Below are 24993 nucleotides of genomic sequence, written 5' to 3' on the forward strand. Positions count from 1 at the left end.
ACACACACACACACACACACACACACACTCCCGACATCATGGAGACCCCCTTATGTGAACTGGAGACAAAGTGCCCTGAATCTGGAAGTAGAGAGCTTCTTAGAGGAAAGAGAATAGTATGTTGTCAATGCCAAACACTGGCACTGTGGGTGGCTGAGAACGTCTGACCAGGGACATCCAGGCAGAGGCAAGGTGGAGAGAAGCATTAATCAATAGTACAACTAATTCTGGATTAATGAGACTTTGTTATATAAAAATGATAGCCTAGTGTCGTGGTTTGAGTGAGTGTTAATGTCCAGCTCACTGCTGCCTGTCTAGCCATTTGTGCTGTCACTAACGTTATAAGGAAACGTTCCCATGTGCTGTCACTAGGAAACTTCCGCATGCCTGAGTTGACTGCATATTCTGTAATGTTCTGTGCTCTGGTGTTCCTGGAAGCCAAGCACAATAGAAGTCAGTGATTGGTTAGCCACAATAAGCTTAGACTTGAACTAATTGCCAGACAGCACTTCCTGTACCTGTGTATGAGCTTTTACAGTTTTTGCTTTTATAAGCTGCCCCTGGGATGAATCTATAAGAAGCTATTTGGAATAAGACTTCCATTTTGAGTAGGGGTCAAGGTTTTATGCTCCCAAGATCTCTCTGGAAATTGACATCCTATTTGGTAGAATAAGACATGCATGTGGGTAACTGACATCTGGTTGGCAAGTTAAGACATGAATGTTAGACAACAAGGCAAGTCCCCTGCTAGAGTCGAATGCACCCAACCAATGGGAGCAAGATAAATGTACAACAGACATGTTCCTTACAGAACTCTCCTATCCCTAATCCTGAATGGTAAAATAACTGGGCCCAGATTGCTTGTGGATTTCAAGGCTTAGAAGCTCTGTACTATCCTGGCTCATGGTCGCAGCTGGTTCCGAGTCTGGTCCAAGGCTCCATCCATTAGTCCTGGGCAAATGCTCAATAAACTACTCCTGTCTGACTGAGGATCGGTGTTCGTGTGGTTTATGAGGCAACTCCTGGACATCCAACAATAAGAATGATGCCAACAGGATCAAATATTTGCAGGTTTGGTCCTCCGTTGAAGAACTGTTTGGAATGATTGGGAAGTGGAGATTTGCTGAAGGAGGTATGTCAATGGGGGCGGGCTTTGAGGTTTTAAGGCCCGTGCCAGGCCTTGTGTCTGTCTATGTGTCTGTATGTCTCTTTCTTTCCTCCCTCCCTCTCTCTCTCCTTCACCCTGTCTGTCTCTTGGCTCATCCAGCACCAAGTCTACCTACACACTGCCATGCCCCCACCATGGTGTAATGGACTAACCCTCTGAAACTGTGAGCAAGCTCCCAAGTCTATGCTTTCTTTTATAAGAGTTGCCTTGGTCACGGTGTCTTTTCACAGCAGCAGAACACTAAGACACCTAGACTTGGAGACTATTGGTCCTGATTATATAATAAATTCATTTATCTAATTAATTTCTTGCTTTTGTGACATGGTAATAAACACGAGCTTTCCTTTGTGCCAGAGAAAGTGATCAGGGTTCCAAACTCTATACATAGAGACATTAAATGTTTACTACTGGAGTGGGCATGCCATTTATCCCAGAACAGAGACGAGAGGACAGCTACCCCTTACCAGAGCCCAGGTAGGGACAGTTCACAGGTTGTGTTGGTTTTCCTCATTTATGGATTCAAGGACTAGTGGGGAGTGTCAGGTAATCCCTGATCTACAGATGAGACAAGATTCAAGCTGGGTGTCCTGGTGCACACCCCTTTATTTCCTACAGTCAGGAGTCAGAGGCGGACAACCTGTGTGAATTTGAAGCCAGCCTGGCCTGCACAGTGAGTTTCAGGCGATCCAGCTACACACTGAGACCCCGGCTCAAACAACAGCACTAATAACCCTGGGACTGCAGAGCTGGCTCAGTGATTAAGAACACTGGCAGCTGTTAGAGAGGGCCAGAGTTGGATCCCTAACACCCACACAGCAGCTTACGTGTCTGTGACTCCAGTTCCTGGGTATCTGATGCACTCTTTTGGTCCACAAGCATAAGGCACACACACATACACATGCAAGGAAAACACTCAAACACAGGGGGAAATCTAAATCACTGAGAACATAGCTACTACCCCAAATAGGAAAGAACAATGGAATTGTTGGCTCATCTAGTGACAAACACCTGACACTGGAAAAAGTAGAACTGTCAGGCTGTTTTGCACACAATGGTGGGACTCTATGTTGTCTTTATTCTACATTCATGTCTAAAATGAAAGTATTAGATAGACAGAACTTAGCCCTGTTGTGTTATGATGGAATTTTCAAACATTTGAAGAGAGCAAAAGGTTCCTGCCCATGCCAAGGCTGATGCATGTCAGCACATGCGCGACTCTGGCAGTCCGCTGCATACTGTACAGCCAAGGGCGCAGACTGGAGCTGCACTGTCACGTACCACCCACAGTCCCAAAGACTATTATCAGCACCAGGGAAGTTAACAGTCTCGGTCTTCATAATTAAAACAAAGATTCAGAACCAGAGGCTGGAAAGACGAGTTCTTTAACTAAAATGCCTGCTGCCCAATCACAGAGTCAGAACACAGATCCCAGTGCCTGCATAAAAGCCCACTGCATGGCACAGCTCTGCAATCAGCACCAGGAGGCAGAGACAGGAACATCACTGACCCAAACTGCTCTGTCCCTGACTCCCTGGCCAGCCAGTCAAGCCAACGGGTGACCTGTGGGCTCAGTGAAAAAGCCTGTCTCAAAAGACAACCAGTGTTAATCTCCAACCTTCACACACCTTCATACACACGCATCCACCTCTGCACAAGTACACGCACATGCACTACGCACACGTAAAACAACAAATAAAGGTTAAGGAATCCAAAAATAACCTTTCAGATCTAGTCCAATCAATGAGATTTCCAGTTTCATATGCGACCAAACTAGTTCTATATATATAATATATATATTTGCCTTCATGAATGTCTGAATGTCTGTGCACCTCTGTGTCTATGTCTGGTGTCCTTGGAGGACCAAAGATGATGTCAAATGCCCTGGAACTGAAGCAACAGATGGTTGTGAGGCACCACGTGGGTTGGGAATTGAATCCAGGTCCTCTGAAAGAGCTGCCAGTGCTCTTAACCACTGAGCCATCTCTCCAGCCCCTTCAAATCAAATCAATTCAAATTTTTGTGAATGTGTACTGTAATATAGAAGTGGTTAAATCTGGGGTTGTGGAATAGAGCAAGTCACCCTAATTTCTGAACTGTCACTTCAGTTAGCTGGCTAGCTGAACCATACAGCCTCCCCCGTGCCCTCTGGCAATGAGTGTCTACGGCACTAGATTTGTTCTTCCAGGCGCTTCTGTTGCACTGCTTCCCTCTGTGGCAGCAGCTTGTTATTGCTGTGACATTCTGAAGAAGAGAGTGAACTCTTCAGTTAAAGGAGCAACATGATCTTGTTAAAATCCAAAGCTCTCAAGAACAAAACCAGCCTAGAAAACCTCAGTGTCCGAGAGTTTAAATAAGAGTAGCCTTGAGGCTGGGACCGTGCTTAAACGAGCCTGAGGTCCTGAGGGGATCTCAGGATCTATGGGGTGTGGGCAAGGCTCTGCAGCACACACTTAAGACTCCCAGTGCTGGGGAGGCAGAGACAGGTAGAACCCTGTGTCTTGCTGGTCAGCCAACCCAGTCACATCAGTGAGACCCAGATTTAGGGAGAGGCCTGCCTTAAGGAACTATGTGGAAAGCAGAAAAATCCCCTAAATCCACCATGTGTGAGCGTGCGTGTGCGAGTGTATGTCTGTATGTGTGTGTGCGCCTAAATCCACCATGTGTGAGCGTGCGTGTGCGAGTGTATGTCTGTATGTGTGCGCGTGCGCTTGCGCACACGCATGTGCAGTCTTCATTAAAAGCGAGATGAAGAACAGGGAAAGCAAGCAGGGGAGTGTTGTCTGAGGAAGGAGAGAGCTGTGATGACGCAGCTGAGAGGAAATGCAGCGAAGGAGCCCAGTTGCCATGGCACCGGTTGCTTTTCCTTGACTTGGTTCTGCTATTTCACTACGTAGTACAAGCTGACCTGGAGCTCTCTGTGTAGCCCAGGCGGGCCTTAACCTTGAAATCCTACATATAGACCCATCCCTGAAAATGCTGGGATTACAAGTATGCATGAGCTACCACACCCAATTACATTTTTTTTTCCTTTGAAAAAGAAAAACAACATTTCGGGGGCTGAGGGGGAGGTCTGGGTGTCACCATGTAACTCTGGGTGACCTGAAACTTGCTATGTACAGTAGACTCTTCTTGAATTCACAGAGATCCACTTGGTTCTGCCTCCAGAGTGCTAAGATTAAGCCCATGAACTTTGACAGTGATCAGTAATTACTATTTATGAAATGAGAAAGAAAACGTATTTACCTGACATTGTCACTAGAGGGTGCTAGAGTTAAAGGAAGAAAACATGGGCTAAAGAATTAAGATCATTTTGTTTTCCTAAAAAAATAGTTGTACTTTTCTTTATATAAAAACCTTAAAATACTCTTAGTAATTACATATACATATGCATACATATATATGTATGTGTGTGTATATATATATATATACACACACATACATATATATGTGTGTATATATATATATATATATATATATATATATATATACACACACATTGAATTTGTGAATTTTTTTTTTTTGAGCTAAAAAGAAACAAGGCAGACACACGAATGTCGCTGCAAAGAACTCAGAAATCCGCCTGAAGAGTGCTACAGCTTCCAGGCATCCATCCCAGAGGGAGGCAGGAGCCACCCAGGCTGTACTCTCAGACCACACCGCCGACTCTGGAATCTGCCCCTGTGCTTGGGATTCCTCTTCACAGTGCAAAGAACAGCATGTTTGCTGGAAAGTGCAACCAGGTTTCTTTTAGCTCAGTTCTGCTATTATGTTAGACAGTGTTTAGCTTGTTGAGAAGAAACTGACAAGTTTCAGGCTCACAGATTATATTCTGCCCAAATCTGGAACACAGTTACAACAAGACCAGCATGCTAGTTATCAGTTCATGGTGACAAATACATCCCACACACGTCGCCAGGATCCTGCAGAAGATGCAAAGGAAACGGACGACAAGCGTAAGCTGAGGACGGTTTGCAGCAGGAATAACGCCACTCTTATCTCTGAGCTGGTGCTCCATGTTCTCTCCACCGTGCCTACGAAACTATGGCTAACGTGTCAGCTTGTGGCTGGGTAACATCAGTTCTGACTGTACAGGGCTCGGTGACCCCCTGAGGGACTTTCCCGAAATCCTACTTGAGAGCTGACTTCTCCTATCAGTGGTTTCCTTAAAAAAAAAAAAAAAAAAAAAAAAAATCCTCATTACATCTGTATTTATTTATGGGGTGGGGAGGTGGCATTTGCATGCCATGACACACCTGTGGGAATCAGAGACCGAGCTGCAGAGATGTTTCTTCTACACTATGTAAGTCCTGCGCTGACTGACTTCAGCTCGTGAGTATGGGCAGCAAGCACCTCTATCCACTGAACCATCTCATCAGCCCCTTTAGTGAGTGTACGAACTTCCAGTGCCCTGTTTTAATCTCATGTCTGCTTAAAAACTAGCGTAGCTTTTATTTTCTGTACTGAAACGGTAACGACAGACACTTCTACTGTACTATGTCAGACTTCAACCTGCCATTATTTAGGCAGGCTCACATGGAGACACGTGACTTATCAACATTTGGAAAAAAATACTTTTAGTTGTTTCACTTATGTCCTGAAAGTTCATCCGTAGCTAAGAGCAAATAAAAGATTCCTCCTTTGAAATGAAAGCTAGTCACTACTGAGGAAGACTCTCACAAGTGACGCTCAGGAACCGCGACTCACTCCCAATCTCTGCTTAGCATTCTTCACACTTGACAGACAGCTGTGACACTAAATAAATAAAACAGCATGCTGGGCAAATCTACCCTTGGCACGCCCTGCTCATCACAGTACCTCAGCAGTGGTGAGGAAGACCTTGTCATCGATGTGTTTCAGACCGCAGGCCACCACCCCAAGGGCAACTCCAGGGAACACGTAGGAATTGTTGCCTTGGCCAGGAAACAGAGTCCGTCCATCTGGGAGAGTGACTGGATCAAAAGGACTGCCGCTGGCAAAGATTGCACGTCCCTGCAACACAGAAACACGGCCGCTGATAAGGGAAGTGGGGTGTCTGAGGACAGAACCGTCTGAAGGAGGCTTAGGAGAGTCTAGAGCTTAACTCCTGGTGAGCCCGGGGGCTGTGCTGTTGGTGCTGCCAAGGTGTCAGCACGGGCACTTTTTACTCTATATTAACCTGCCCAGGAACGAGCCCAGCACAGAACTCCATCCCTAAGGCTGCAACGCTGTTCTCTGCAGTGGACCAACCACAGGCCCAGTGGCCACATCTGAAGAGGCTTCTAACTGCAAACGTCTGAAGATGAAGTCAAGAGGTTCCTAGAATTTTCGAGATGGTATGCTAGGTTAGAACTTAATGTCGAGTTTCCTGGTGACTATCAATGTTTTACAATACAGGGCATTAGGTCAGACCATAAGAGTGAGCTGAGGCCACCTATTTCTAACACATTGAAGGTTTAAAATACAGCTATATAAGGTGAACTCAAATTACGTATGTGTATGGCAGGAGCTCTAAGCTAAGGAGGACTGTCGACATACACAGAGACAAAACTTGCTGATCCAGGGCCTCCTACATGCAAGTACTATACTACAATTCTGTTACTGCTCAAGGGCTGTGTGTTCTTCCTTGAGGATTTAAAGCTATGGAAAAATGTGAAGAAAACTCAATCTGTAGATGAGATAAAGATTACAATTACTCAGGATACTGATTGCCATCCCAGATAAGAGAGAAAGTCATGGAGTGGCTTCTTGTCAAAAGCATCATTAGCTCAGCGACCATGAAGGTTTGAAACAGTGCTACAAAGTTGAGCCAAGCTCCAGCTTGCACACAGTATCATGACTTTGTGCTGTGTTTATATTCTCTATTTTATATTTCCAAAATAGAAGTTTTAGATGCATAAAACTCAATTTCATTTTTGTTAGGATATTCTCAAGTCTTTGAGGAGAGCAAAAGGCCTTCCACCAAGCTATCAGTCAAATATACGTCAGGACAAACACGGTATAAAATTAACTTTGTGTTTTTAAAACAGCGAAGTATTGAGTGCCGAGGACTCCATGCCAGTCTGGCTGGGTATCAGCATAGCTGCCCAGATCCTCCACCCATGGCATCAAAATCCAAACCCAAAATTTAGCTGAGCAAAACTTAAACTGTGGTTTCATTCTGTATGCTTCAGTGCTATGAAAAAGCTAAAGACGTCCTCATAACCACCCAAAGTTAAGTTCTTTCCCTTTAATTTTTTACATTTAAAACTTTCCAAGTCACTCAAGGAACGCTACCATGAAAATAAACCATGAGTTGGTTTATTTCCCCAGGATGAGAAAGTGGAGTCAACCCTGAAGAAGAGCCTTTCCTGTATCTTTCAGCTCTGATGGAGTAAGTCTCATGTCAAGAGGTGATCAACACCAGGAGCAGCTCAGGCTTCCTGGAGTGACCCATCCTGGACTGCTCACCTTGGTCACATTGTAGCACTGCTCTGCAGAGCACTCGGCTTTGCTGGTCGGATTACTCAAAGCAAAGATGATGGGCCGCTCGTTGAAGGCAGCCATATCCTTGAGAATTTGTTCCGTGAAAGCACCACCAATTGCAGCAACTCCTACGAAGGAAACAAGAAACAGGAGATCAGAACTATCACTGATTACTTCTTCCAAAGGCCCGGGCCTCAAACAATGAGATACGGCAACCCATTTCTAACAGACCCTAACAAAACACAGAATGTGCACACTGAAGCCTAGTGATGAAACAGTATGGCTCAAGTCCAATAATCTTTAGGGTTACAAATCAATAAGACATCGGACTCACAAATCAGAAGTCCTAGTCAGTCATTAGGGACTGTGGTTACAAGCATTTCTATCAGGAAATTAAACCATGTCTCTCTAAGCAATTTTGAGTAGACCGTGGTAACTGTGTCTTTATAAAGCGATGTTAACTATCACCTCATTCCACTGTGAAGCTGAAATAACCACTCGTTGGAAGCAACAAACAAACTTAACGTAAGAAAGGTGAGACGTCTAAGTTAACTGAAGAACACACTGCATAAGACAACACTAAAGGCTTGTGAAGTTCTTTGTGATGCTGGATTTTTATCCTTGACATCAACTACTGCAGAAGTGCTTCTAAGATCACACTATGATTGAAAGACAGACACACACAGAAAGGGAACAAACTCATACCTTTCTTCAGGATTTGAAGCACAGAATTTGAACACATCTGTTCTGCTTTTCTAAAGCAGGGTCTCACACAGCTCAGGCTGAGCTCCTGTCCTGTCCTCCTGTCTGCACTTCCCAGAGCTGGGGTGGGATGGGAGGGGTGCACAACATGCACAGCTACACACTACACACCATACTGTGTACACAAAGAACCACTTGCGAATCTGAGGAAGAATGGAATGATATGGGAAGTGCAAGCCCTGTCTTCTAGGAAGACAGTGCCCCTGGATCTCAGCCTGAGTGGTATGTTGTGGGCATGGTTCCTCATGGCATGGCTAGTGTACTGTGTCCTCATGGCAAGGCTGTCCTGTGCACCACAGGACTTTTTACCACCATCGCAGACGTCTGCCCACTATAGTTCGCCTCGCCCTCGCCTCACCTTTCCTTTCTCCACAATCCCCTTCACACGGAAGACCACTCAAACCCATCTCTAGGCACAGCCCAGTGTTCCGGGGGTGAGTTTCCTGCACACTCGGGAAGGGCCGTCTACTGTGTAATGAAGCCTGGAAAGGGCTGAACGTGGCAGGTGTTAGCAGGTTCAACCAGCACAGGGCCACACGCTGGCTCTGTATGTGTATAATGGAATATACACTAGGAAGGCAGAACTGAATTACACCTCAGTGCCTATGAGGACCCCGCTACTTGAGTGTGTTCATTTTCTTTCTGGATTCCAAAGGTTTATAAATTTTAAAAAGCACAACAATGCTAAGTAGGTCAAATTAAAGGAACAAGAATAGAAAAACATTTACCTATGAGGGCAGTTGGTTTTATCTTTTGAACAATGGCTTCTAGATTCTTCATTTCTTCATGTTCATGGGCAAACACCTCTTTCTCTTCTGTGAGAGAAGCACGCCCCTGAGAAATGCAAATGAAAAGTCAAAATATTGCAGCTGTGTGGGCCAAAGGCACAGCTAACATTACATTCACTGTCCTGCGTCCTATGCATGCCATCTACTCGTGAAGCCCTCGTCTAATGGCCACCGTGTTACTTCACTTGTCCCCTCTGGTTTCTCAAGTCAGGTTTCTCTGTGTAGCCCTGGCTGTCCTGGAACTCACTCTGTAGAACAGGCTGGCTTCAAACTCACAGAGATCTGCCTGCCTCTGCCTCCTTATAGCTGGGATTAAAGGCACGCACTACCAGGGTCAGCTTCTCTTGTTCTTTCAACAAATATTCACATGGCAGATGGTGTCCCAGACAATGGTGACCCAGCAGTGAGCAAAGCAAATCCAATGAGAGTTTTGAGCTACAGGCCACGCTTACTAATCATTATTTTACACACAAGGGCACAGGTTTAGAGACTTAGAGTGATCCAACTTATGACAGGGATTGTCTACAGCTGCCTTTCACGACAGCACAGAACTGCCCAGCAGTTTTCCAAACACTGGATGCCAGACTGAGTGCAAACTGTCAGGCCTGAAGCTGGTGCAATCTCCTTGATTTAAAGCATGTGTGCGTGTGCGTGTGCATGCGTGCGTGCATAGTTATCAGTATGAGCTTATGCACAGAATATGAACTAATAATGTTCTATGTATGGAGAGGTCAGAGACAGTCTTGGCTGCTGGTCCTCATCTTCTACCTTGTTTAAGACAGTCCCTCCTCACCACTGTGTACCCCATAAATCAGGTTAGCTGACTGGAGGCTTCTGGGAAATCTGTTTCTACTTCCCATCTTGCTGTATGAGTTGCTAGAATTACAAACATGTGCTTTATGTGGGTTGTGGGGGGTTTGAACTCAGGTCCTCATGACTGTGTGGCAAGCACTTTACCCACTGAGCCATCTCTGAAGCCTAATTTTATTTCCTTTTAAAAGAAACACAGAATCCTAGAAAATCGAAAGCAGATGAACTCTTTCTTCATGTTTCCCTCTCTGTAAACAAGTAGAGCCAGAGCCTGCACCTCATCAGGTCACCAGGAGCTAGAGGAACGATGAAACATGGGAAGGAGGCACTGGGAGCCTTATCAGCTGTGATAAAACCTTCTGTGACGAGGACAGAGAGTTAATTCCAAGCCGTTGTAATTTTGGAACATTTTTATCCGAGCCTGCTACAAACTGCTATTTGTGTGTCACTGCTTTGCATTATAAATGTGACATTAGATTGGGTGGCTTCCCAAAAAGAGAGTACACCACTGGTCACTGCTGTATTCCAGGAAGCTTCCTCCTCCTTCCCAACTCCTGTATCAGCATGTGCTACATCTCAGACACCATGAAAACACACCACCTTTGTTTATTTACAATCAAGCCTGAAGCTCCCAGTTCACGCACTGCACGAGAAAAGCAGCAATAGTAAGACATTTCACCCACAGTCTTATTCATCATGTTCACTTGAAAAATTACTCCAATGTCTACTTTTATCAGGAAATACCAAGTTGTTCATAAAACTATGTAGTTAGTGTGTTTTATGGTTAATCTTAAATCTAAAAGAACTTGATCAACAGAAACTTCTTTGGTATTGGAGACAGAGTCCAGAGCTTCACACACCTGAGGAGATGTTTTAGGTACTAACAAGTGTAACTGTCAAATGATCCCAGCCTTTCTTCCTATTTATGAACAGCCTGCCTCTTTCTTTCTAATACCGCAAGGCGGTCTCAGCAGCACTGTTGAGTTAGGTCTCCAACCCCCACACATTAGCTTCAGACTGACAGCAAGTGCACAGACTACTTCCACATATTTCTTTTGTGTTTGTAGCAAGATTTTAAATTGCCTTTGAATAACATTAAAAACCCCGGACAATATTGAAAATTTTACAGTTATAAAATGTGGGGTCCTTTGGGCTTCTATTAACTGCTCGCTCTCAAGCACTGTAACTTCACAGACAGAGGGCTTACTTCATTTGCATAGCTCCATCCCAAGCATTAGGTAGTATCATATACTGGCAGGGAAAGAATGAGGGAGCCGAATGACAAGGTTTTAGGAAAAGGTAGACATTTGGTATAGCAAAGAAAGTCTCTCAAAGGACTTAGGGACATAATAAATGCAATCATTCCCTGTTTCCTGTCCTCCCGTCCTGAGTCTGTGCTCTCTGCTATGTAACTCTGCAGACCCGTCCCCCAAAAGTACATGATATAAATGCTTTTTCGCTCACCATGGGGTTATAGCTCAATGAGCCCAGTTAAAAATAATTCTTATTACACCTAACTGTGGAACAGCACAGCTTATCCCAGCCTGCATCCAATGTGCTCAGAATCTGAGCACAATGTGCACCTTCTAACAAAGGCAACATCCCAGACTGTAACCCAGGAGAGAGGACTGGAGTGTGAGCACTGTTCTACATCAGAACGGTGAAAGATCCTAAGGGGACCATCAAGTGAGGGTGAGTCTTTCCCTTGCCTGTGTCTTTGGACTGGAATATACAGCTGTCCCCTGGGTCTTAAGAAGAACTAGCGTACCCACCTGTCCCGGGTAACCTTGCCATTGCTTGTGGTCTGCTGCTGGGCACCATCATGGAACGGTACAAGGCAGACATGGACCCACGCTGCAGAAGTTAAGAGCCACATAGCAAACAGCACCAGTGCTGTCCACTCTGACCCAGAGAGGTGTGAAAAGAAACCACTGTTGTGTTTCATCTAGATGCTACAATTAAGCCAGGCGGTGGTGGTGCGTGCCTTTAATCCCAGTACTCGGGAGGCAGAGGCAGGCAGATTTCTGAGTTTGAGGCCAGCCTGGTCTACAGAGTGAGTTCCAGGACAGCCAGGGCTACACAGAGAAACCCTGTCTTGGAAAAAAAAAAAAAAAAGATGTTGCAATTACTAAGAACACAGCATTAGGCTACAACACTAAAGAGCGTTAATACTGACTCTATGTTGCCATTTTTTAACCTAATGTTACTCCTAATGACTTTAGTCCTAATGACTTTAGGAATGGACAGCTCCTCTTTGGTTTAATAAACAATCAATGCTTTTGCAATTGCTCTTCCTCCTTGGTTTCCTTACTGGTTGGTGGCAAAAATCATCTTGCCTTATTATAAAAAGAAAAGTAGTTCTTGTCATGAAAAACAAGAACAAAATTTGGAATCTTTGGTAGTTACAGTTTTTAATATCTCAACCATTTCTGAACAATTTCTGAAAGTGGTGAGAACTAAACTTCATGGTTAGTTTGAGTCTTATACAGTAAAATTTCCAGCAGAGATACCAAATAAAATTCTAGCTCAGGAAGACATATATCCTGGGAACAGTAACTCAGCTGCAAGCATTCTAAATACAATTTTGACACGATTTTGGCTTACTATTCTCCACAGAAATGCACCCACAGTTGCAGTTGTAAAAGCAAGAAACCCGCCTATGTTCTGAGGCCCTAAAAGACAAATGCTACAGAGCTCCACATAGCTCTCAACCTGACCTCTATACTCAAGGTCAATGGAAATATTAAAATGTTTAGGAAAGTGTTTACATGTTGTACTTAAATACTTATTGATTTATTACCTCTTTACTTAGTGAAGAACTGGGGTGGACCACGGGGCCTTAAGATGCTGGGGAAATGCCGTACCTCGATGCTGTAGCCCATACCTAGGCTGTATCACTCTTTGTCCAAATATGGGAAACCTTCCCATGAGGTGCTAGGAATTCTAACTGTCTGTCAGTGGCTAGCAGAGGCAGCTAGGAAGCATTTCGCTCCCAGCACACCTGAGTCTCTGTCTGTCTATGCTGTCAGATGCTGCCCTTGCCGCTCCAGCACCAGGCCTGGACGTCTCCTGGCAGGCACACAGTTAAAGAGGAGTTTCTTCTTCATTTAGATATATGAAAACAACATCAGGGAGACTTTGTCCTGACAAGTGCTTATCCTTCCGTAATAAAACATCTACAACCAAGAAAATGGGCATGATGGAACACGTCTGCCATCCCCGCATGCAGGAGAAGAAGGTCCAAGTTGGTGGCCAGCATGAGCTACACAGCGATACCCTGGTGTGAACAACCACCAAACCGTGTCTACAAAATCTTTAAAAGTTGGCAATAATGTGAATTCAACCATGTTACTTTACATATTTATGTTATATTTTATGTAAGGCTTTATTCTCAAGTTCCTTGTTGCAATTTTCTTGTTCACTATTGTATCATGACCTTAAATAATTTTTGTGCATAAAACCAGATATTTAGTCATAACATCTTTTCCCTTCACAGCTAGAAACCTTGTGATTTTAATCTGTTCTCCTGGGCCAATGTTTATTCCTTGCAAACAAGGAGCTCCAACTCTGATCACTCAGATGTCTTCATCTTTTTTTTTTTTTTTTTTTTTTGGTTTTTCGAGACAGGGTTTCTCTGTGTAGCCCTGGCTGTCCTGGAACTCACTCTGTAGACCAGGATGGCCTTGANCTCAGAAATCCACACGCCTCTCTGCCTCCCAAGTGCTGGGACTGTCTTCATCTATCTTTTACCTTTAGACTTAAAACTGTCCTTAGTCAAAAGAACAGGCAGCCAGCATTGAAGACTGCAGAGGACCTTGGTCAGTGTTCTCTGGAGGTACCCAGTGGACAGTTTAACTATAGACAGACAGAAGTACCTCAGCAGAGGCATGCAAACTGCTTCAGGTATATAGTTTTAGATAAGCTGCCAATGAATTAGATAAAAATAGAAATCGATTCCCTTTTTAAAAATCACAAACCAAAAAAGGTAGCCATGCATATGTGAAAATAAAACTAATATAAATTCTTAGAAGTGATTTTTGACAGTAGCTTAGTAGCCATACTCAATCTAGTATAAATTGTTATTGCTAAAAATAACATGTAAAAGAGTTGGGTTATACTAAATATGGACCAGAAACCTGAAAAATGAAATCTGAAATAGTTTAATGAATAACCTGAAATGACATAATCTAATGTTATGCATATCTTATAATGTAGCACAATATCCTAGATTGTATAAGATGGCAAAATAAAAAACAATCTAGTTGTAATTTACAGTAGTGTTCTCCTCTCTCTAAACTGTAGCTAATATGCTAACAGCTTGTAACAATTTGTTGCCTAGAGACATATCTAAAGAGCAGGATACATTTTGATACATGGTAAATTCCTGTTACTTTTAAAGTTTTCACAAGATTTAGGAAAAGAGAAAGACAGAGAGCAGCTTTCAGCTCAGTAAAGGTAGAACCGGGATGTGAGTGCTCCGGCCCCCTCCACCCACTGCAGGGCTGCGAGCCCTTTGACTTTCTCCCACATCTTACTTTCTCCATCATCATTGACCATGGCCAAACAGATGAACTAACTATATTGGAGCTTTTTCCAAAACTGGGAGAACACCAATAACCTAAGGAAAAATAGATTCCTCAGTTGGGCTTCCAGGACGAATTCAGTTCTATCTCAATCCCTGAGTGAGGCCTCATGTGTCCTTTTCAAAACATTTTAGAGTACTAAGAGAATAGAGGCACAGCTCCACACTGTCACTCTTGGCAGCCTGACCAGGTCCTTTCATCTTTTAGGGACTCTTCAACTTGGTCTAAATCAGGATTCACGGCATCAATATAGAAAGGAATTTCAAAATTAGTCAATTTGGAGCAAAATTGGAGATTTAAGTTTTTTAAAAAATTATTATTATTATTATTATTATTATTAACTATTATTACGATGATGATGATGATGATGACGACGACGACGACAATGACGACGACGACGATGATGATGTGGTGTTGGGGGTAACGTGTATACTACCTACAGTACATATGTGGAGGCCAAAGAACAACTTGTGAGAGTTGGTTTTCCTCTCCCAATGCTACATGGACTCTGGGGATTGAACTGGGGTCCCCAAACTTGCACTGCAAGTGGTGTTACCTGCTAAGCCATCACACTGGCCCATACTTAGAAATGTTATTAAAGACATTTTATAAACTTAAGCCTGAGTGCTGGGAGAAAAATAGGGGCTTAGAAAGAAAGACACACCCAAGAGCATGATGTGGGCTTCTCCAAGAGAAACCATATACCCCAGCATGGGCTCCTAAAGGTAGAGTCACTGCTGCGTTACCATTAGCACATACACCCTGCTGGTGGCTCTCATTTTTTCATGTTTTCTCTCCTTTTGATAAGTGAGGTTCTAGAGTGGCTTCAGGGTTGCCTTAGACAAGTGATAACCTGATAAAATAATACTGAAAATCTCTTGGGCAAGTTCCATATGTCTTTTTCCTGTAAATAGGGTTTCTTGTAAGATTCCTAGAAAACTACAGTTCAGTCAGGACAAGGCTGTAAGCAGCTCATTATGGGGCGGCACTCTTATTTCTCCACTGGGAGAGGCTTCAGCTGGAGGCCTGGGCAAGAGGCTCCTGTCCCCAAGATTTCCCCTCTCTTTCTATCCTGCCTCAGCTTCCCTCCCAGGTGATGAGGAAAGATGGTTTTGAGAATCAGCCTTCTAAATGATTAGTCATAACCCTATCAGATACGCTTCTTTAAGACATAAGTTTTCAGAAAACTATAAAATAATGCATTCCAACAAGAAGAAATGAACACGTAAGTTTGTAATCACAGATTTCTGGTAATACTGTGGTGGAAACAACCCGAAATTAATGAAAACATTTATGTCCTTGGAACCTCTAATTTCCCTAGAATGCAAAGCAAATCATAAGAAGTCACCCACACCATACTGAACATCTCCAAACTGCTCCAGTATATGATTTTAAATAAGTCTGTCACTTATCTCCATGAAAATGGAAAGATGTGTGTTTTATTGCAGACATCTTACTTTATTAATCACAGAAAGCACTGGCAGGTCTTGGCCATGGAAGGCAGAACTTGGCAGAATATACTCTAACTAGTAAGACGTATCACTCTCCCGCAGCTCAGTCCTCATGGAATTTTTCCTGGTGTGACTTACAAATACTGACTGAACCCTGAAAGACAGCCAGGAGTCATGGAACAGTAATATTAGCATTGCTGAAGGCTCTACTGGACACAAGCAGAACCAAGAGACATTGTGCTGAGTATTTTCCATGCCACTTTCACAGTTGGTTTGATGGAGTTTAAAGAAACAACCAGGATGGGGCAGCCCTGTCTACTGTAGCTATTGCCTGTAACTTTTCTAATTTATTCAAATTTTCCTCCTCCTCCTACCCAAAACATACTCCTATGCCAGTTACTTCCCCTGTATGTACAAAAAGTCTCTTTTTTTCCTTTTTCCCCTTACTATAGGCAGATAGTGGAGTCTTGGGGGCCCCAGACGGGGTTTCCAGGTCCTGAATTGGACCAAGGATACACAGACAGACATGGTAGAAATCAGACAGTTGATTAATATAGATGGCACTCCTCAGCAAGGAATTATGTGTGTGTGTATCTTTATGTGTGTATGTATAATATATAATGTGTGAGTACATGTGTATGTGGTATATGTGTGTATGTGCATGTGTGTATATTTAATGTGTGAGCAAGTAAGCACATACATCTGATATATATGTGAGCGTGTGCTATGTATATATGCACATATGTATGTGTCCAGCAGTGCCTGTGTCTGTGTATCTGTATCACGATGAGCATTTTTTCTGCATATATTGTTACATGTCAGCCTTTGGTAGGAGGGGATTCCAGTCTTTTGCACACATGCACACTCACATACACTCACACACATGTGCATGCATGTACACACATGGACTCATGCCCTACTCACTCTTGCCACAACCCCATTTCTCCACTTTCAGGAACAGTTACTTTTTGCCTTCTTTTAGCAGAGTGTTCATAGAGAACTATTTACCCAGAAAGCCCAATTTGGTAGCCTGCCTCCTCCCTTTTTTCCCTCCCCACTCTGCCCACTCCCCTTTCCATTCTTCCTTCTGTCCTTGTGCCAAACATATTAGGAATAGTTAGAAATTTCTTTGTCAGGCTGCCTCTTTAATCCACCCTCTATTTTGTGCTGACTCTTATTTCAAGAAGATGCAACCAGATTAAACATGCTTTTTCAAACTCACTTTAGATATAGGATCGTAGGAAGTGAACATCACCAATACTAATTCTGCATGTTAAATATCAAGTCATTATTTTCTGTTTTAAAAAAAAACACATGCATATAAATTTGAATTGAAAAGGTAGAAGGTAATCAAACTGGATACTTGTTTCTAAGCTACAAAGTCATTCAGAGCACATGGAAAGTGTCGCCAATGTTGAATGGGACTGTGCCACTCTCAGATTCTTTTTTTTTCTTTTTTTAAAGATTTATTTATTATAGTATATCTAAGTACACTGTAGCTGTCTTCAGATGCACCAGAAGAGGGTGTCAGATCTCATTATGGATGGTTGTGAGCCACCATGTGGTTGCTGGGATTTGAACTCAGGACCTTCGGAAGAGTAGTTGGTGCTCTTAACAACTGAGCCATCTCTCCAGCCCCACTCCAAGATTCTAACAGAACAGGGGAAAGAGAAACTTCACACAGCTTGGAGTTCCTAGCCCTAAACATTTTTTTTCAAAAAGAAAAAATAATATTATCCCAACTATCATGATAGCACATAGCATGCCTATGTTCACTATCTCTTCTAGTAGAGCTAAGAAACTGTAAATAGAAAAACACAGTGAAGTAAATTACTTAGAAGAAAATAAAGCTGAGATCACATCACCCTGAGTCCAGCCTGTTACATGAATGTAAGTTCACAGCATACTCTCTGCTTTAGTGTTCTAAGCACTGGGCTGGCCCATTAGCAAAAGTCACTTAAGCAAGGGCTGAGTGTGGTCCTGTCTGTTTTTTGGCCTCCTGTCTACTCTGGCAACACTCAGCAAGTGACATTGTGAGAGACCTGTTCCTCACATTATTCTTCCTTGTTGTCATCTGGGAAGATTTTTATAGACTTGTATTCTTAGTAAGTACTGGATTATTTATACTAAAATGTATTAATTTAGGTGATTAAACTGATAGAAATTAGTTCTCGCTATAAAATACTAAAGTAGGGTATTTGAAGATCATCCGTAACCTAGCAATTGATCCCAACTATACTAGTACTGATGAGTTATGTTAGATTAGATTATGTTACATATTACTGACATTCTATAGCATAAACTCCTTCTGCACATATGGCTACAGGCAAATGGTAGGAAGGAGTTTCAAAAATACTCTACTTTAAATTTTATGATTCTTTTAATATATTATGAACAGGCCCATTATAAGCTAATAAAACTATTACTGACTCTCAGGAGATATGTAAGGACTAACTTAAGATGCAAACCAGCATGCAAAAGAATCATATAAATTGGAAAGCAAGAGTATGCTAACTTTCTAGTTTGTCTAAAATTAGTTTCCCAGCAAAAATCAATGTAAGATTTCTAGCTGTTAATGGCATGTAGAATTGATTAATTGAAACTTAGAATATCTGTTTTATATTAAATAGTGTAAGTATACAATAGCCTTTTCAAACATACTTTATCTTTGCATGTACTACACACACACACACACACACACACACACACACACATACACATTGCTGTCTGAATCTAACAACTGGAGTCATTCCTAGTACTGCAGTCCCTGGAACCTGGAGTTTCAGCTCACTGGACCAATGTTAAAATTATGCTAATAGCTAAGCACGCTTGTATGGATTTCACATTAAAATGTCACTCATGAACTCCCACTATGTGGGCTATTGAATGCCATGCATTCCTGAGACCACATGATTTATGTAGTTGTTTTATGTGGCATCTAACGATGGTCCTACAGTCCTCCTTCCAGCTCTGATCTTATCCTAAAGGTCAGTCCTAGATCTCCAATGGCTGAGGAGACATTTCCACTGCAGTCCCCACAGGTACCCTGAGCTTGCTCTGTGAACTCATCTCACGGTGCCCCTCACACTAGCTTCTCTTTATACGGAGACTTGGGAGTCCAGCACGACTGTCCTCTACCCTGCGCCCCGTCCCATTTCCTAAGCTCTTGGTACACCAGCCCTTCCTTGTAAACATCTATGGGATCAAGAGTCTCACTCAAACCTCTGATATTTTCGGTGGATTACGGCAACAGCTCCGAACCTAGTTTTTTGGTTTTTTTTTTTTTGTTTTTTTTTTTTGTTTTTCGAGACAGGGTTTCTCTGTATAGCCCTGGCTATCCTGGGACTCACTTTGTAGACCAAGCTGGCCTCGAACTCAGAAATCTGCTTGCCTCTGCCTCCTGAGTGCTGGGATTAAAGGCGTGCGCCACCACCACCCGGCTCCGAACCTAGTTTTTTTCACTCACTGCACCTCCTCTCAAACCACCCTCCACAATGCCGTCAGGATGACTGAAAAGGCAAGTGTCTCTGCTCACTCCTCTTCAGGATCATGTGCCATGTGTCACCTGTGTCACCTGCCCTGTGTTTCCTTTCCACTCTAACACTCAGTCTCTTACTGCAGAGGAAGACACACTGTGTTGTCACCAGAAAGCTGCTCATTCATTCATTCAGCAAACTATTATCAGGTGTGAACTAGTTATGTGTGTGACTGAAGATCAGGAGGGGACACATGACCCTTAGCTTCTGTCAGGAATCTCCATGGCCAACCACCACACTCTCCTTTCAGTTTCATGTCTCTGGAGACTCCACAGAAATTCCGAACTCTTCCTCGCACACAGCGCTTTCCTATCCCTCTGTAACTGGTATCTTGACTTTTCCCCTTTTGCTGTGAGCATCCTGAAATCAAGTGCCTTGCTATGTACTTACTAGAATCCAGAACAACTGATGAGTGGAAACTTTTATTCAGTGAACATTATTTCCCAACTGCAATATCTGCCACGTGACTATGGTATATAATTGCTTATAAGCATTCGAATTCTTAAAAGAAACAAGTCCTAGAAAATTAAACCTGCTGGTCGCCAGGCGTGGTGCGCGCCTTTAACCCAGCACTCAGGAGGCAGAGGCAGGCGGGTTTCTGGGAGATGGAGGCGAGCCTGGTCTACATACTGAGGTCCAGACCACCCAAGGCTACAGAGTGAGACCCTAACTCAAAGAAAGTAAGCTACACTCAACACCTTTAAATGACAGCTATACATACACTTTCTCTCCCTTTAAGACAAAATTATCAATCATGCAAATTTTAAACATTTTTTCCGGCATTTAAGAATTACAATTGTTAAGAACTTGGAAAATACAAAAAGGCCCTACAAACAAAGTTAGTTTTAGAAGTAAGGGGTATAGATCAGTAGTGCAACGTTTGCTAGGATGTGTAAAGTCTTGGGCTCAGATGCTAGCATCATAAAGTAACAACTGCAAAAAGAACACTGGAAAGTCTAATGCAGTTGAGATTTGTCTTCGGTGACTTTCGAACATCATATATTTAAATCACATATTGTATAAAATATGCAGTGTCTTTTATTTGACATTCTGAATCATTTGATATTTATTTAATGCTCTTTAAAAACAGTTTTAAACATTTTTATTATACTTATGGCTATTCCACAATTTATTTGACAATTATATTTTAGAAGTATAAAGACCATCATTAAAATTAATACATGATTAAACATCACTACTTCAAATATTATCTTAATATCCCCACATCTAAAATAATGTTTACATGCTAATTGCAGGACAGACTTCCTAGAATAAAAACTACTGGCTCAGCAGTACAAACTTTCCAAAGCTCTGGATACACCTAAGTCTCGTGCAGATCATGTCCATGCTGCACAGCAGAAGGCACAGCAAACTCTGATCAATCGTCACATAAAAGGGGGTTAGGTGTACTTTATAGCAGTTTTTTAAAAAGTAACATGTCAGGCTACAACAGCAGTACCGCTGCCAGGTCACATACCTGTCCCTACCAAGTTTTCACAAGAAGCATACAGATGAGGCCTTTCTGTCACCATAAAGGGGAAACTGGCTCATTCCAACAGCCCATGGACGAAAGTCTCTCCCATGAAAATCCCTTCCAAGCCTTCAAGAGCTGAGGCAAAGTAGCAGGTAAGTGGACAACCCTCTCTCTCCCCTTCCTTCCTAACTGACTGAGGGTAACAGGCAGCTCTTCCCAGAATTCGCTGTATCAGTGTCTACATCCAACTTCCTCCATGGAAAACGGAACCAGTTCTAGTAGACGGATGATCCAGAGTCGCAACGATTTTACTCATAAATGGAAGGCATTCCTGAGACAGCTTTCTTCTTCGGAGCATTATTAGTAAATCTGAATGGCAAGGCTTGTGTGCATATGTGTGTGTGTACACATGTGTGTATACATGCACAGGTATACAGGTGCATGTATAATGTAAGGGTTTACATGGTGGTCAAGGACAACTTCAGGAAGTGCTCTTTACCCACCATCTCCCATCTCCTTGTTTCACACAGCTCCAGGGAGCGCCACCAGTCTCGGCCTCCCTAGCACTGGGATTCCAAGCTTGAGCCACTGAGCCTGGCTTTTTGATATTTAACTTTTGGGGCCTGAACACAGGTACTTGTTCGAGTACAGTCAGTGCATCACTAACTGATCTCTCCAACCCATAAATGCTAATCTTTTAACACGGCATCTTAAAGGGGCAGTAGGTACAACGGCAGTCTGTGGAACAGTCGTTAGGACAGGCATACACAGTGACTTTTTTTCTTACCTTAACTATTAATCCTTTTGAGTCAACCAACCATATCTTTTTTCTAGCATTCTCCTTTGATAAACCTTCTTTCTCCATGGCCATAACAATCAAGTGAGCAATCCCCAAGGCAGCCTGAAAAGAAGACATGAAAATAAAGACTTTAAAACTTGCTTCACATGTCTTATCAAGGGTTACTCATTGCCCCATTTTGTCCATTAGTAAGGAATTGCAAAACAGTTCTGTCCACTGAGTCTCAGAGCTTTAATCATTAATTTGTACAAGGAGCTAAGCCTTCTTGTCACATTTGCGTGTGCAAAATGACCACCTTTTAATTACAACACAACTACTATGATACAGTTTGCTAGTCAGCACAGATATGCCAGTGACATCCCAAAGTCAGTATATCTGATCCTAGTTCTGCAGTCCAGGCAAGCACCACAAGAAAGCACGACCTTTGCCACACAATCAACCAGTCAGCCTGGCGCACTGGAGCACACGGCTCCGTCAGGACTAACGCAGCCTGCTCTTCTGGATGGGGTCTTGGTCAATTAGACAGCAGCAAAAAAACTGAAAGGAAATATATGTCGCCCAGCATTTACTCACTCTCTTCATTTAGGCAGAGTATAGCACAACTTCTCCCAGTATTAAAGAAACCATCTTATTTGGAATTTGATGAAGTCTGCAATAATCTGTGAAATGCCACAGACCTCACATTTTCTGGAACAAACCAAGGTCCGTGAGTCAGCAAACCAGGAATATTGCTCTTCTTGCTGAGAATCAAGAACTGACCTGTGCCACTCACCAGAAGCTTCTGGAAATAGAAAAGGCCTTGCCAGAATAAAGGCAGCAAGGAACAATCTAGAAAGGAGGCCCTTATGTGTGAGGGCTGTTAGGTAGGCTGGGTTGTAGTCTGGAAGTGGATCTGTGATTTCACTCTGAGTGCTTTAACATACTCACTGTAGTTCTTGGTCTCGTGTTTAAAGGAAAACACAGAATATACATTTTTACCCACGGAACATCTTTTTTTATTTATATGGATATTAAGTTTAATTTCTTTTTCTCAAAATGACTGTCTAGCCATGGTATTTTCTCATTTTTGAATTCTGTAACTCTACAGAGATTTGAAAGTTTTCTCATAAAATTTAACATTTTATTATTTTGTTTGGGAGGTGAATTAGCTTTCTTCTTTTAAATGAGTACTAACAAAGATTTCAAGAAACTACATAATTTGGTCTTATGTAATTTTCTTACAATGATTCCAAATGCCTTATAATGTTGACTAGCTTTGATGTACTATGTATCTTTAATTTAAAATGACTTTTCTTTTCAAAAATGTATAGTTATACATGTGAAGGTTGGACGGCACTGCGCGTGTGGCTATGAATACTCTGGACTATGACAATGGGGGACAGGTACATTAAGTTAAATACACTGAGGTTATCATATACAACACACATTGGAAATTTCATTCTGCATCAAGCTTTAAGCATGAATAACAAAGTCAAGGGGAACATTTGATAATCTCTTGAATTTTAAACTGAAAATGTTTTTACATTTCCAGGGTAAGATGCCTTAAAATGCAGAGACTGTTCAGTCTGTACCTCAGCTCTATGAGCACCTGAGACCTGGGGTCAGTCCTGGGCTAAAGCTGGCTGCACATCAGTTAAAATGCAGTAACAGTACACGGGCAGATACCTCTCCAGCTCCCTGGAACAGCACTGTCTGGTCAGAGAGTTTGTTCTTGGTTATTCGAAGAGCTGCAAGGAGACCCGCAACCGCAACAGACGCTGTTCCTAAAACAAGTGATAGATATCCTTGAGCGATCCTCAGTCGGGTCCTGCCACATTCTAAGCCTTTATTCACATCTTCAAATCATTACATGACAGAAAGAGAACCTGGGATTAACTGTCCCTATGCTAGCATATGGCAAGAGACATCAGTATTTTAGGACAGCGGCTTAAATCCTTAAAAACTCTTCAGAAAGGAGACCCTGGAGCTCATTTTGAGAGGGTAATATGAGTTTGGGTTCTGCTTGGATTTCATTTTAGTTTTTAGAGTTTTAAGGCATTAAATATCTCATGCACTCCTGGCAGGACTCTCAAACTTGCAATCCTTCTGCCTCAGCCTCTTAAGTGCTGGGATTACAGGCATATGTCACCACACCTGGACTGAGTTTGGATATGATGTGGATTTCAGTTTATCTGCTTACTAGATAGAAGAATTTAGAGATAAAACTTTGTACATCAGTATTGCTCATTTGTAAGATGATTTTATTGTATGACACAGAAGAGGAATTCTTGCTGTTGACTTTTTCTACCTAAGTATTGTTGAGGCTTTGAGCTCCACATGGAGGAGGTGCACAGTAAATGCTTGCTACTCACGGGGTGGAAGGAATACCTTTCAGACACATTTGGAATTTAATGTTTAAATTTGAACAATTAACCATTAATGGCAATTGAAATCTCCTTTGTACTGTATCCTTGAACTGTGGTTCTACCTATAATTCCTCTCAGACCCCTATGCTAACTGAATGCATGTGAGGAAGGTACAGCTGTTCTCATCACACCACAGGTACAGGAGTGGCAACCATCTAATCGCAGGACTTCAGCGTGGCTGCAGGCCATGAAGTCAGTACTGCTTTTGATCTGAACATGATTACACCGCTCAGTCTCTTCAAGGTTTATTCCTGAAATATAACTGCCGTTTCTTGCAATTCCTTCTACCTATATAGATGTTCTACCTACAAAATAACACTTTACTGTTTGAATTATCACCCAGGTGAGCAGCAACGTCTAGCCAGACTCTAAATACTTTTACTCTGGCTAAAACACAAATCTGAGTAGACGCAAGTAAGACCACTGCAATGCTACTGAACTGTGGCAAGTCATGTATTTACACAAACCCACAGTCTTGTCCATAATCTAAAAGGAAAGTCTAAAGAGCTGACGATGTAATTCAGTGTTGAACGTTTGTCTAGTACACATAAGGCCTGAGTTAAATCCCCAAAAACCACACAAAAAAAGAAAATCTGTACAAAATATGGCTGACTTATCTAAGAAATATGCCATGATGTCCGTCTCATGCACCCAGCTACAGTCCTGAGAAACGTTACAGTCGGAGCTGAGGAGACAGGCATGCAGCTACGGTAAGTGGTTACTCACAGGCAGCACCTCAGGCTAGCTCTGGCCTGGCCTCTTTTTTTTTTTTTTTT

The 24993-nt window shown here is 42.6% G+C and overlaps 1 protein-coding gene across 2 annotated transcripts in view; it reads right to left on the bottom strand.

Annotated features, from left to right (window-relative positions):
• Nucleotides 1-24993, bottom strand: part of Me1 (malic enzyme 1) — a 114293-nt gene that overhangs the window by 10232 nt on the left and 79068 nt on the right. For both annotated transcript variants that reach the window (XM_021206292.2, XM_021206290.2), the window contains exons 8-12: nucleotides 23478-23575; nucleotides 21801-21914; nucleotides 9100-9205; nucleotides 7595-7737; nucleotides 5984-6157 (exon numbers count right to left, since the gene is read on the bottom strand). In XM_021206292.2, the coding sequence (XP_021061951.1) occupies nucleotides 5984-6157; nucleotides 7595-7737; nucleotides 9100-9205; nucleotides 21801-21914; nucleotides 23478-23575 (635 nt within the window). The remainder of the gene's footprint in view (nucleotides 1-5983; nucleotides 6158-7594; nucleotides 7738-9099; nucleotides 9206-21800; nucleotides 21915-23477; nucleotides 23576-24993) is intronic.

The sequence above is a fragment of the Mus pahari genome, chromosome 10, assembly GCF_900095145.1.
Source record: "Mus pahari chromosome 10, PAHARI_EIJ_v1.1, whole genome shotgun sequence".
NCBI classification, from domain to species: Eukaryota; Metazoa; Chordata; class Mammalia; order Rodentia; family Muridae; genus Mus; species Mus pahari.